Source organism: Scyliorhinus canicula, chromosome 2, assembly GCF_902713615.1.
Source record: "Scyliorhinus canicula chromosome 2, sScyCan1.1, whole genome shotgun sequence".
In the NCBI taxonomy this organism is placed as follows: domain Eukaryota; kingdom Metazoa; phylum Chordata; class Chondrichthyes; order Carcharhiniformes; family Scyliorhinidae; genus Scyliorhinus; species Scyliorhinus canicula.
Window position 1 is genome coordinate 95,608,769 of NC_052147.1, and position 15,046 is coordinate 95,623,814.

Genomic DNA, 15,046 nt, shown 5'->3' on the forward strand with positions numbered 1-15,046 from the left:
CCAGAGAGAAGCGCCCATTGTATTTATTAAAATGGCCTGAGCCGCAGTGTTCAAGACAGGGTCGATCTTTAGTCTCATCACTCTCCTGTTCCTGAGCACAGGTGCACTAGCAAACCACTAGCAAGTACTTTTCATCTAACTAGTCAAAGATGCTCAGAGGATGTGAAAGGACTAATTAAATCAAGTCATTATGGTGTAATACTAGGAGCACAGAGGTTTGAAATTCAACACTTATTAATGGATGTGTGAAGCACTACAGCACAAGGTAGCAAAATGAAATAGGGGCCGGTGAGAAATGGAAACAAGTCAAGGCAAATGCTGAAAGTGGAATGTAAAAAGATCACACAAGTTGATTTTGTTTCTGGTTCTATATTCTTTTTGTTTGGGGGTGCTCTTCATTGCATCACAACGTAACAATTCCTCGAAATGGAGACAGATACAAAAACCTTTCCAAAGGATTGTACAATGTATTGAAAGTATACAGCACAAAGGAATGAACAAAAATGGATGTTCTTACTCACCAGCAATGCTAAAATTTGTAGTTAGTGACATCATATCCCTGTGAAATAAAAACATGCTCCTTTTGAATTACTTCACACACCTTTAGCATTATTTTTAAACAATTAAGTTCAATTCTAGTTTAATTGTTGCACTTGAGAAAGAATGTCTTCAACATTCTGCAGTTTAAACTGTCAAATTGCACAGCACCAAGCTACTAGAAAGCACAGAAATGAGCTGCCTAGAAGAAATACACACAGCCCAGGGCTTTCTTTGATCCAATCAGATGGACAAAAGAGGCGGTCAGACTCTGGTATGCAAGAAAGAGGAAGCCTTAGCGATGTCCTAAAGTAGCAGTCCGTCAATTTAAACTCCTGCTCGAGTCACAATCCACAATTTTCAGAACAGATGAGGAATGTCAAGGCCTTCATATATGAAGAGATTCTGGGCTTTACAGTTTCACAGGAAGGTAAACTGCCAGGTTAATTGCTTGGATAGTGTTGCACATGTATGATTGTGGAAATATAACACAAGTTATTTGCAAATGTTTCAATGGTTAATAGGAGACCAAAAGGTTTGTACATGCAAACACAGAATTCCTCAGGGTATTGCCCATGGCTCAACCATTTTAAGCTGCTTCAATGACCTTCCTTCCATCATAAGGTCAGAAGTGGGGATGTTCGTAGATGACTGCACAATGATCAGCACCATTCGCAATGCCTTCAAGTACTGAAGAAGTTTATGTCCAAATGCAGCAAGACCTGGACAATATCCATTGGGCTGGCGAGTGGCAAGTTACATTTGTGCCTCAAGTGTCAGGCAATGACCATCTGCAGCAAAAAAAAAAAAGAGGATCTAACCCGCCCCTTGACATTCAATGGCATTACCATCGCTGAATCCCCCGCTATCAACATCCTGGGGTAAGCATTGACCAGAGCCAAATAAATACTGTGGCTACCAGAACAGGTTGAAGGCTAGGAATCATGTGGACGAACTCACCTCCCGACCCCACAAAGCCTGTCCACAAGGCACAAGTCAGGAGCATCATGTAATACTGTCCAATTGCCTGGATGAGTGCAGGAACAACACTTGAGAAGCTCGACACCATCCAGGATAAAGCAGCCCACTTGATTTCTACCCCTTGTGCAAACATTCAATCCTTCCACCACCGACAAACAGTGGCAGCTGTGTGTTCCTACGGCAGAACCTTCCAAATCCACGGCCACCACCATCTAGAAGGACGAGTGTAGCAGGTAGCTGGAAACACAAAGTTCATTTGCAACAAAGAAACTGATGGACGAGGACATTTTGGACAGTTCCCAGCTGGACCTCTCCAACAGATTCAAAGTACGAATGAAGTACTAAAGCCAGCTCAGCATCTCTTTCTTGAGGGTAATTAGGGAGAGTACACATCTTTAGGTTGCGAGGGGTAAAACTCACGCAGATCCGGGGAGAATGTGCAAACGCCACACAGACAGTGACCCGGGGCCGCGATTGAATCACTGCGCCACTGTGCTGCCCACCCATAAATGAATAATTAAATTCACCAATAAAGTGAAACTTACCTTTCCAACTCGTTCAGCTGGTTCTCCTTTTGGCTGTCTATCCCTAAAAATTAGAATATTTCAATAATTACAAAATGAACAGTGAAAATTTTAATCTTTTCTGCAAGTTATCTAATTTTAAATATTTAACAGTAAATGCTACAAACAAAACCAAGAACGCAAGAAATAGGAATAGGCCACTTGATCCCTCAAGCATGCTCCCCAAGGTCGTAGGTGGTCTAAATGCAGTTTTAATTCCCCTTTTAGCTCACTGTCAAGCAATAATTTGATTTTTAAAATACCATCCGTGTCTTCAAATCATTCCATGACTTTGGCCCACCCCATCTCTCCAAACTCCTCCAACTTCATAACCCTCAAGAGACATCTGCACTCTTATACTGGCCTCAAGTGCATTCCTGATCATAATTGCCTGACCATTAATTGTTGTGGCTTCAGTTGTCAAGGCTCCAAACTCTCAAATTCCCCCGCTACACCTCTCAAATCTCTCTTCTACCAGGCTTAACTCCTTGAATGACAAATGTTCCCATACCAGCCTCCCCAAACAGGCGCCAGAATGTGGCGACCAGGGGCTTTTCGCAGTAACTTAATTTGTAGCCTACTTGTGACAATAAGCGATTTTCGTTAGGCTAAGTGGCCTATAGTCACCTGCTTTCGATCACCCTCCTTTCTTGAAAAGGGGTGTCAAATTTGCAGTTTCCCCATATGCTGAGACTTTTCCAGAATATGGAGAATTTGGAAAGATTACAACCAGTGCATCCACAATCCCTGCAGCCATTTTTTTTTTTTTAAATCCTAGGATGCAGGCCATAAAACTTGCTAATCTTTAGTCCCATTTGTTTTCTCCAATGATCATGATTGTTTTAAGTTCCTCCCTTTTGCTTCCTGATTTTCTATTACACTTGGGATGCTTTTCATGTCATCTACTGTGAAGACAGATACAAAATACTGGTTGGAAGTCTCTGCTACTTCCCGAATTCCCCACCTTCATCCCCCAATGGGCTAAAGTTCACTTTTAGCTGCTCTCTCTTCCTTTTATGGAGATGTAGAAACACTCACTGTCTGTTTCTATATTTTGTCAGGTTTGCTCTCATTTTCAGACTTCCTGCTCTATTTTCTTTTGAGTCATCCTTTTCTTGTTTGCAATTTTTCAAAATCATTGGATAAAAGCAAATTACTGCAGATGCTGGAATCTGAAACGAAAGGGAAAATGCTGGAAAATCTCAGCAAGTCTGGCAGCATCTGTAGGGAGAGAAAAGAGCTAAAGTTTTGAGTCCGATGACTCTTTGTCAAAGCTGACAAAAGCTTTGACAAAGAGTCATCGGACTCGAAACGTTAGCTCTTTTCTCTCCCTACAGATGCTGCCAGACTTGCTGAGATTTTCCAGCATTTTCCCTTTCTTTTCAAAATCATTGTTTGGCCTACCACTAATCTTTCCAGCATTGTAATCCTTTCCTTTCAATTTTAAACCATCCTTAACTTCCTTAGTTAGCCACAATTGGTGCATCCTTTTCATAATGTCTTCCCTTCCCAGTGGAATATATTGTTGCTGGGAGTTACAAAATATCTCTGAATGCTTACCAGTTTCTCTACCCTTGAACTTTTTTTCCCAGTCCACTATAGCCAACTCAGTCTTCATATCTTTGTAATTGTCTTAAGCGTAAGAGAGTAGGGTGGTGCATGGCACAGTGGTTAGCACTGCAGCCTATGGTACTGAGGACCCGGGTTTGAATCCCGGCCCTGGGTCACTGTCCGTGTGGAGTTTGCACATTCTCCCAGTGTCTGCATGGGTTTCACCCCCACAGCCCAAAGATGTGTAGTTTAGGTTGATTGTCCATGCTAAATTACCCCTTAATTGGGAAAAAAAATAATTGGGTACTCTAAAAATTTATTAAAAAAGAAGTTTGAGACAGAGGTTTCTCATACTCAAATGGAATTTGAAGTTCTGTCATGTTAAGATCACTCTTGCCTTGGGATTCTTTACAATGAGATCAATAATTAATCCTGTCTCATGACACATTAGCATTAAAGTATTAAAATAGCTCATGCCCTAATTGGTTCCAAAATGTATTCTAAGCTATCAAGAATGTACTCTATAAACTCAAAGTTTACCTTCCTTGATTTGTCCAATCTACAAAAAAAATCACCGATGATTATTGCAGTACCTTTGTTACAAGCTCATTAGTTCTTGATTTATACTCTGCCCGACAACGTATCTACAGTTAGAGGACATTCTCCCACCAGTAATTTTTTTTCCCTTGTTATTTCTTATTTCCACCCAAATAGATTCTACATGGATCTTTCGGCCAAGATGATTTTGCACGAATGAACTGATCGTAGAGTTACCCCACTTCCTTTCTTTCTTCCTACCCTTATAAATATCAAATACTCCTAAAATCCAGTTTCTAGTCATTGTTACTTTGCAACCATGTCGCTCTAATGGCCATCATAGCATACCTATTTATTTCTATTTGTGCAATTAATTTGTCCATCTTGTAACCAATGCTGCATGGATTCAGATCAAAAACCTTCAATCTGTCTTTTTACCAGTTTTGTGTACTGACCATATTTGCTGGTTCACTAGTGTTTGTACCTTCTACCTCTTTCGGTCACATTCCTCTACCCCTTTTGGTCACAATTACCATATTGCTTTCTTGTACTATCGACTCTCCTTTTTTGTTAACTTTCTAAATCTCCCCTCATGTGAACCCCCTTCCCAACTATTTAGTTTAAATCCTCCCTACAGCTCAAAGTAAATATTTGCCAGACACTGTTCTCAGCGCATCCAGAGAAGCTCGTCCCAGTAGCACAGCCTCCTCTTTCCCCAAAGAATGGTAGTCCCTTGAGTTGTAAAAAAGATAAACAAAACACTTGAACCTGCACATTCCATCTGCATTCTGACATGGAAATATATTTACCATTCTCCACATCTTGTATTATCATCATCATTTTATCAGTCACAAACTCCCTGAACAGAAGGAAAACAAAGTGAGCTCTAAAATACACAAATTTGCACTTCAGACAGCAGCTGATCTAACTGTACAAAACAATTCCAGGAATGCGGCGAGAGATCGAGAGGGCGAGGGGAGGAGCGAGCGAGAGAGGGTGCGGGTGAGGGACAGAGAGAGAGGGGAAATGCAAACTCAAATGCTTTGAAAACGAAATGTTTAATTCTAATAAGTGTAGACATGCAAGAAATAGAAAATTATTTTATAAATTTGATTTTGTATGTTTATACCTATTGTGCAAAGACAATCAACTTTTTGTGGTTTAACTATTGTAGCCACCTGGGTTGGCCACTTCCTCACACAAAATGGAAGAACGCAAAGATTGCAGGGTAAAATGGACATTGGCAAAGAAACCAGCAGTCTGCAGAATCCCCTGTATTCTAGCTGCCACAGAAATTCAACAGAATTGTAACTAACAAGCTGCACATATTAATGAAGCGATTTACGGTGATTCCCAGGCACAATGGACACAACAGTTAAACATTCAATGGAAGGCCAGACATTCCGGCGCCAGTAGAGTCTAAGACAAAGGATACCAATACGGTGTGAGGAACCGCCCAGGGATCAAGGAACAGCCTGTTATTGGGGAAATTCAAATCAATCGATTGGGAAGATACCCAATCGATTGCAGGTTCATAGAGGGTCCGCCCTGAAGGATGCGAAGCCCCTGGGACCTATAAACGTCAGGTCCCAGGATTCGTTCTCTTGACCAGCTCCTCTTAGCCAGTCTCTCCTTGACCAGCCTCCCAGCGCTCTTGTTGACCAGCCGGCCCTCCCAGCAGAACACCGTTGCAGCAGAAGACCTTGAGAAGGAGAGGCCTGGTCAGCAGCCGCCATCAAGTAAGTGTCATACAACGCACGCTACGAGTAGACACTCCTGACCCCTTTAGTCCACACCGACTGGAAGCCTGCGGATCCAGGACAAAGCAAGAGGCCATTGTTCCCTGATCCGCAGTTCCCTTATTACAGATAAGTATTGGCCTGTTAGTGGTAGGATTAGCCTAGTCTTGTAGTTTTATATGCATAAGTAGTAGATAACTGTATTATAATAAACGTGTTTTGTTTGAACTTATTAACTGGTGTATTGAGTTATTGGTCTGAACTTGAAACTTGTGGCGGTATCTTAACGATACCTGGCGTCTCTAGAGCTAAGCAATAAAACAGAGCCAAATTGAGTGTAAAGCACACTCACCCAGAACGAGCAACACTAGTCATCATAATAAAAATGTTTCTCAGGGGTTCCGATAGTAATCTTGGGAGTTAGAATAACTCCGGCAGCGCGGGCAGCACAGTGGATGGCACAGTTGCACCCCAGCTCCAGGGTCCCAGGTTCGATTCCCGGCTTGGGTCACTGTCTGTGCCGAGTCTGCACGTTCTCCCAGTGCCTGCATGGGTTTCCTTTGGGTGCTCCGGTTTCCTCCCACAGTCCAAAGATGTGCATGTTAGGTGGAATAGCCATGCAAAGATAGCCCTCAGTATCCAAAAAGGTTGGGTGGGTTTACAGGGATAGGGTGGAGGTTTCCAAGGGCCGGTACACACTCAATGGGCCAAATGGTCTCCTTCTGCATTGTAAATTCTAGGACTCTAAATTCGGCCAGTGGTCAGGGAGAGGAGGAAGTGGCTGAGTGAGGAAGGTAGAGGGACCCAGGAGGTAGGGTTGCAGGAGCGAGATTCAACAGGTTTTAGATTCTTGCTCCCTAGTACTTGAAAAGAAAAGAAAATACGTAATAGGAAAACACAAGATGCACAATGTAGATACATAGAAACCGGCACTGGGTGAAGCATCCAGGAGTGCAGTATTAATCACGCCAGTCCATGAGATATACAGAGGGACAGGTAGCATTGAGGAAGTGGGGGGGGGGGGGGTGCACAAGGACTTGGATAGATTAGGAGAGTGGGCAAAGAAGTGGCAGATGGAATACAATGTGGAAAGTGTGAGGTTGTGCACTTTGGTAGGAAGAATGGAGGCAAAGACTATTTTCGAAATGGGAAAAGGCTTCGGAAATCAGAAGCACAGAAACGTAGGAACACTAGTTCAAGATTCTGTTACGGGTTACGTGCAGGTTCTAACGGCAGTTAGGAAGGCAAATGCCATGTTAGCATTCATGTTGAGAGGGCAGCACGGTAGCACAATGGTTAGTACGGTGGCTTCACAGTAACTTCATTGCAATGCAAGCCTATTTGTGACAGTAAAGATTATTATTATTATTACTGCAAGAGCAGGGATGCACTTCGGAGGCTGCAGAAATCTCTGGTCAGACCCTAGGGAGCAGTTTTGGGCCCCATATCCATGGAAGGATGTTCTGGCCTTGGAAAGGATCCAGAGGAGGTTCACAAGAATGATCCCTGGAATGAAGAGCATGTACTTGTTGAGTTAAGAAGGACGAGGGGGGATCTTATTGAAATTTACAGGATACCGAGAGGCCTAGATAGAGTGGACGTGGGGAGGATGTTTCAAATGGTAGGAAAAACTAGAACCCGGAGGACACAGCCTCAGACTGAAGGGACGATCCTTTAAAACTGAAATGAGGAGGAATTTGTTCAGCCAGAGGGTGGTGAATCTGTGGAACTCATTGTCACAGAAGGCTCTTGAGGCCAAATCACTGAGTGTCGTTAAGGCAGAGGTAGAAGATTCTGAATTGGTAAGGGGATCAGGGATTAAGCGGAGAAGGTTGGAGAATAGGGATGAAAAACAGGATTGAACGGCAGAGCAGACTCGATGGGCCGAGTGGCCTAATTCTGCTCCTTTGTCTTATGGTCTTCTAAGGTCAAGAGGGCACCCATGACTGGAAATCTTGCAAAATCCTGTGCCATTAGAAGCTACTTTTTGAATCGCAAGGACCAATATCGGCCATGCCGCCAATCCCAAGGCATCTCACGGTAGCATATTAAAAAAGTGTGACACGTGGGCAGCACGGTGGCACAGTGGTTAGCATTGCTGCCTATGGCGCCGAGGACCCGGGTTCGAATCCCGGCCCTGGGTCACTGTCCGTGTGGAGTTTGCACATTCTCCCAGTGTCTGCATGGGTTTCACCCCCACAACCCAAAAGATGTGTAGGATAGGTGGATTGGCCACGCTAAAATTGCCCCTTAATTGGAAAAAATATGGGTACTCTAAATTTATTTTTTTAAAAGTGTGACACTGAGGCAGATACGGAGATAGTAGTCCTGATGACCAAAAGCTTGGCCAAAGAGGAAGGTTTGCAGTTAAATTATGCAGTCCAATTACCTCATAGAATTAGGGGGAAAACAAAGTGGTTATGCAATAAATCATTTCAGCAATATATCTGATTTAGCTCACTGGGCTAAATCGCTGGCTTTTAAAGCAGACCAAGCAGGCCAGCAGCACGGTTCGATTCCCGTATCAGCCTCTCCGGACAGGTGCCGGAATGTGGCGACTAGGGGTTTTTCACAGTAACTTCATTGAAGCCTACTCGTGACAATAAGCGATTTTCATTTTTTTTTCATTTCATTTTTCATTAATTGTATAAAAACCTGATTTACAAATGGTTTGAAGAAACTTACTGACACGAGAAAGGCAATATATGTAACACACATGAATATCTGTCTCATCTGACTTGCTTTTCGAAGAGCACAACTTCTCTGAACTAAAGTAAAATCCTGCAGATGCTGGAAATTCAAGATAAAAGCAGAAAATGCTAATAAACTCAATGTTAACCCTGTACCTCGCCACAAATGCTATCTGATATTCCAAAATGGTTTTGTCTTTAATCATAGGACAGTTCAAAGATTCAAGTAAAACAACTGGCCCTATCAAAAGACAAACCCAACAATGAGCAATGTAATACAGACATACATAAATGATCTGGAGGAAAATGCAGATGATCCGATTAGCAAGTTTGCAGATGACACTAGATAGGTGGAGTTGCAGATAGTAAAGGAGACAGTCAGAGAATATAGCAGACTATAGATAGATTTGAGAGTTGGGCAGACAAATGGCAGATCGTGTTTAATCTGGACAATTGTGAAGTGATGCATTTTGGAAGATCCAATTCAGGACTGAATTATGCACAAAATAGCAGTACCCTTTGGAGTATTGACAAACACAGGCGTACAGGTCTACATTTCCATGAAAATGGCGATGCAGGTGGTCAAGAAGGCATACGGCAGGGCAGCACGGTTAACTGCTGCCTCACGCCGCTGAGGACCGGGGTTCAATCCCGGCTCTAGGTCACTGTCTATGTGGAGTTTGCACATTCCTTCCGTGTCTGCGTGGTTTTCACCCCCACAACCCAAAAGGTTGTGCAGATTAGGTGGATTGGCCAAGCTAAATTGTCCCTTAATTGGAAAGAAATAATTTGGTACTCTAATTTATTTTTAAAAGGCTGCGGCATATGGCAGGCTTGCCTTTATCAGCCGGGGCATTGAGTGCAAGTGTTGGCAGTTGTATAAAACTTTAGTTTGGCCACATTTGGAATATTGCATGCAGTTCTGGTCACCACACTCGCAGCAGAATGTCAATATTTTGGAAAGAGTGCAAGGAAGGTTTACCCTGATCTGGAGGGTGTTAGCAATTAAGAGGCTGAATAAACTCGAATTGTTTTCATTGGAAACGCAGAGGCTGAGGGGGAGACATTATTGAGGGCTAGAAAATTATGAGAGCTATAGACAGGGTGAACAGTCAATAATTTTTCCCCAGGGTAGAAGACTCGATTACAAGGGGGCACAAGTTCAAGGTGAGAGGGGGAAAGGTTTAGGGTAGATGTGCAGGAAAAGTTTTCATGCAAAGGGTGGTAGGTGCCTGGAAAACATTGCCAGTGGAGGTGATGGAGGCAGGCACAATAGCAACATTCAAGATGTATCTTGATCGACACATAAAACGGCAGGGAAAGGAGGGATACAGATCATTTGGGCAATAGGTAGAAGATCTAAATGAGGAATCTGGATGGGTGCAGGCTTAGTGGGCCAAAGGGCATGTTCATGTTCCTGTACTGTAATATTCTTTGTTCTTCTTTGTTCCAGCAACATTTCTTCCCCTGCCCGCAGACTAACACAGAGCCTCAAGGTCTCAATGTGTCTGGACCCAAATGGACCACCAAGTGCATTCCTACATTCTTCTCGAATTAAATTTTAACATAAAAGCTACACATCATTCACTTACTTGACTTCTTTGGTCTCTGCAAAACTGACTCTTCGAGAGCTCCTGCGAAGTTTTCCCACCTGTTCAATCTCCAAGCAGAACAAACAGAAAATCATCAGAATCTAGGGTTGATGACAGCTCTGTATTTGGCATTTCTGATTATTAGCATGTCGGTATACCTGGCTGCCGAAAACGTCACTGTTCAGCCGGCCCGATGAATGGGCAGTCGCCGGGGTGGAGATCGGGCTGGGAAGTGAGACCCTGTTGATTTGAGGTGCCCCTTGACATGTGCGTCACCCCACACCACCCCCTCTCCACACACCCCCACCCATCCCCGGTCTAATCATGGGTCCTGTCTGGCAAGACCTGGTGATGGGCGGGTCCTGCTGGTGCTCCCCCATTCACAGCCAATATGCCACAGCCATGGGTGCCGAACAGCGATGAGAATACCGATACGGAGGGGAGCTAGATACCCAACCCGAGACCCATGATACCCCGGAGCGCAAGTCTGGGGACGACTTGGATTTCCCATCACAGCAATCTGCAGTACCCTCTGCAATGAAAAGTAGACTGACATGTAACGAAGCGGTTCATCAGAACACCCGGCTGTGGCACGACCATGAGAGGGCATTACACAACTCATTATAAAACCAGACACACTTGACTAGACCCTCCCTCTCACTCCTGGCAGGGACTGTAGGATTAACACCAGAATAGTTTAGATCTCAGGCTGGGTCACCACATGTGGCCAAGATCCCAGTTGTACTGTTAGTCATTATCACTGAGTTACTAGAGCTAGATCAGCAAAGTGTCAAACTCATTTATCTAATTGTTGTTACTGAATAAATCCTTCCAATTTACTTCAAGGACTGGAGTGTATTTCAACATCCTCTATGGTCAGTAGCAACTTATGTTAATCAAACAGTATAACATAACACCCTCCACCATCCCAGAGATACTCACCTCAGTTGGGCACTTTATTGACGAGGCTCCAAAGACACTATATCCCACCACACAAATGCTCCGATACATCAGGTGGAGGTAGGAACTCCCGAAGAGGTGGACGGTCGGAGGGTGGCCCAATCTCAGGGACTAGCTGCCACCCAGACGGGTTTTGCGCTTCTGGAACGATAGCCCCATCGATGAAATGCAGTCGCCGAGCCAGGGACTACACGAGAGGTTGTTGGCAAGCAATCAGCACCTGCAGGCGGAGGTGGAGAAGTCCAAACGTGTGCAGAAACAGGTGGTGGTGCTGGCCATGCTTGCCACCCAGGCCAACACCATACAGGTGGCGTCCACATTGGAGTCCTTGGACAAGGGTTTTGGCAAAGGATCAGCATGCCCAAGGCCTGGGGCAATCTGTGCAGGTGGTGGCCGAGGCCCAGCTAGGGCTGCCCTCTCAAAAGCAGCCATGTGCCATAGCCACCTGGACATTGCAGCAGCGCTCCTGAGCAAGGCCCAGTCACAACATAACACAGACGCAGAGTGAAGTGGCCCAGTCACTGGGTGATGTGGCAGAGTCCCAGACAGCGGTGGTCCACTCCCTGTGCTCCATGGCCATGAGAATGCAGGACGCTGGTCGAGACCAGAGCAGGCCTTCAGGATTGGCAGTGCCAGGTAGCAGGGGGAGCCTCAGGGGTTAGCTCTGCTCACACCCCATCCCCTGGAGTAGCCCGGCGGCCATCAGGCACCCCAAGCGAAGAGGTGGTGATGGGGCCCGTGCTGTTGACTCCTGCAGGGAGGGGCCGGAACACCAGAGCACCACTGACTGCACCCTCCCACCCCCTCGGGGTCCCTGGCGCATCTGGTGTGCAGTGGACAGAAAAGGGCAGCAGCATGCCACCTGGGACACCAGGCCCGGCCACCGCAGAGGACGCCTGCCAAAGGTGACCCAGGTTGCAGGGCGGTGTCATAATATACACCAGTATATCATGGTGCAGACACACACACTGATTGACACACAGCAAGACCAATCAACACACACAACACCGCAGCCAATCACCAGTTAGAGCACACTCACTATAAAGACAGAGGGCATCAGTTTTCCCACTCATTCAGGATACAGCCTCTCAGGACAGAGCTCACAGCCTGCAGCACAGATCTTCACCATGTGCCGAGTGCATAGACTGGTTAGGATAGGCATAGGTCTTCAGTTTAATCTAACATAGTGTCGACCCACAGTGAAAGTATGTTCAACAGTTTCTAGCTTAATAAAATATAGTGTTGTACTATTTCAAGTGTTGGTAGCTTGTATGTGTTATAGCTGAGGTAAACACAGTCTCCACGGATGCAGAGTACCCAACTCTGACACCAGTTAAGTTGGCACATGTGCAGTGTACAATTTAGTGTATAGGGGCTAGGGCACGAATCTGTACATATGCTTTCACATTAAACACCTGTGCATAATGTTACAACCTGCCTCGGTGCTGTGTCAGAAGGGTGAGAGGAGTGGGCTGGTGTGGGCTGGCCGCAGAACGGATGGGCGGACTTGGCTCAGGGACCACAGTTCAGCCAGTGCTGACTGCTCCATTTCTCTCTCTCTCTCTCTCTCTCTCTCTCTCTCTCTCTCCTCTTCTCTCCTCTTCCCCCCCCCCCCCCCCCCCCCCCCCCCCCCCCCCCCCCACCACCACCCTAGAGATTCAATGGGACTGTGTGATGGAATGGCCCGAGCGCATGCAGGGATCACCCAGATGGACAGTGGAAAATGCGACCGTCAGCAGGAGTCAGACGTTGTCAAGCGATACAGAGCGCCAAAACTCAATTGCAGAGTGGGTTGTCATCATCCTCCATCCTATAGGCCATTCCCTCTGTTACTGCCAACCCAGGGTCCACACCCCTACAGCAGGTATGTATCACAAAGGGGTTTGCAGCGGGCAGGGGTGGGATGCAGTTTCCCTGCCCAATCTCCACCACCACCCCACCCCCACAGTTAACCTGGAGGTGATAAGAGATCCCAGTGCGCTTTGGCCCCGGCACACACTTTGTTTGGCCTCACGGGCATCGTGTCCTGCCCATCCTCCCCCTCTAGTATGTCGCCCCTCTGCTGCTGGTGGAGAATGCACCTCTTTTGCCCCTCCTCGGCCTGTTGGGTGGCCGCCTCTCCACTCTCAGCGTCAGTCACCTGTCCCTCCTGGCACGCTGAGTTGCTGCAGCTTCCTCCTACTCTAGCATCTCCAGCTCGTACAGCCGCATTGCATCCCTAGGGCTGCGGCGACTCTGAGCAAGGCCACCATTGCTGGTTGAATTCCAACGTCCATTGTCTGCAGGGTGTGAAAGGCAGACACGTTAGCATGGTGTGTACCCTCGTGCTCAACCAAGTACGGTGGGCCCTGGTTGGCAATGCGGACTCTGCCACCTCATGTTCTCTCTCCCACACTCCCCCCTTTTCTGCACCCCTTCCCCCGTCAGTGCCAGGCACTATGGGGGGGGGGGGCCGCATGATGCCCCACCAGTGGGTGGCAGTGTGGCAGAGCGTGGAGTGCAGGGATGGTGGGGTGGAGGGTGGTGGCACCCATACGGCCTGTGTCGCTCTGCAGAACCTGGGGCCACACTGGGTGGTCAGTGAGGTGCACAGCAAAATGGCTGCCTTGGCAGGTGCCTGGGGATGGAGGGTCTGCCGGCCCCGTGGTTTGGTCCTGGCAGGGCCCCCCACCCTCAGCTGGTGACAGGACCAGCAGCCCACAGTTGCACCTCTCCGTCCTACCTGTTCTCTATCCCTCAACAGCTGCAGCGCCGGTTTCTCTATTTTGAAAAGCACAAGTAAACCTTGCCATCGGGAATTTGCCCCAATGAAGGCGGAGAATTGCGGAGGCCCCAGAGAATACCAGGTCACACCCGCTAATGATATGCCAACGATATTTACTGTACGTGTGGAGTGGAATGCATCGACACCATTGTTGAGACACCGGAGAACTGTGATTTGGCACGAGACCAGCGGCTGCCGCGATTTTGGTGTCAAAAATCGATTCTCTGCCCAATTTCTGACGTCAGCCAATGGAAAATCCCGCCCCATACCGCTCACACTAATTAAATTAAAATCATGCTTGCATTTGTATTTCAGCATTATTGATGGGTTTAAGCAATGGGTCCCATTCACCACAATTGCTTGTAATCAATTAATCAGTAAATGTCAGTTGACAGATCACTCCCCTTTGCCAATTTACCTATGAAGTCATTCTGTCCACAAAGATCGGACCCACCAATAGTCAATGCTTCATATTCAAAGAGTTTCATAATATTTGCAATCCGAACAGTTGTACAATGTTGCTTATTCCAGTAATTCCTGGTTACCTTCTGGCTGACATCAGCTTCTTTCAATGTTCGAAGTGGGCTCCTTGAAATTTTCAAAATCTTTGGGGGAGGGGTAAAGAACGGTAATTTAAGTCCAAAGATAAGACACATGGGTCAACATTTGTCAGGGAACAACTTTGCATCAAGTCACAAATGTTTTAGCAATTTTAAACAATACAGTATTACTTTGTAAGTCTTTGAAATGGAGCAATTATATGCCTGCTTTCGTAAAGCTGGCAAGAGGATTTAAGTATAGGAATGAAGATGTTTTACTGCAATTGTATAGGGCATTGGTGAGGCCACACCTGGAGTAATGCCTGCAGTTTTTATGTCCTTATCCGAGGAAGGATGTTCTTGCTATGGAGCAAGTGCAGCAAAGTTTTACCAGGTTGATTCCTGGGATGGCGGAACTGTCGTACGAGGAGAGACTAAATCGGTTAGGATTATATTCATTGAAGAGCGAGAGGGGATTGCATAGAAACTTACAAAATTTGAACAGGATCAGACAGGGTAGATTCAGAAACAATGGTTCCGATGGCGAGGGAGTCCAGACTAGGGGTCATTGTTTGAGGATAAAGGATAAACCT

General features: G+C 46.1%; 1 protein-coding gene across 2 annotated transcripts in view; it reads right to left on the bottom strand.

The window, feature by feature from the left end:
• knl1 (kinetochore scaffold 1) overlaps positions 1 to 15,046 on the bottom strand; it is a 169,122-nt gene that overhangs the window by 103,461 nt on the left and 50,615 nt on the right. For both annotated transcript variants that reach the window (XM_038783552.1, XM_038783561.1), the window contains 5 exons: positions 14,460 to 14,519; positions 10,191 to 10,258; positions 4,979 to 5,028; positions 2,064 to 2,106; positions 522 to 559 (listed from right to left, as the gene is read on the bottom strand). In XM_038783552.1, coding sequence (XP_038639480.1) covers positions 522 to 559; positions 2,064 to 2,106; positions 4,979 to 5,028; positions 10,191 to 10,258; positions 14,460 to 14,519 — 259 coding nt within the window. The remainder of the gene's footprint in view (positions 1 to 521; positions 560 to 2,063; positions 2,107 to 4,978; positions 5,029 to 10,190; positions 10,259 to 14,459; positions 14,520 to 15,046) is intronic.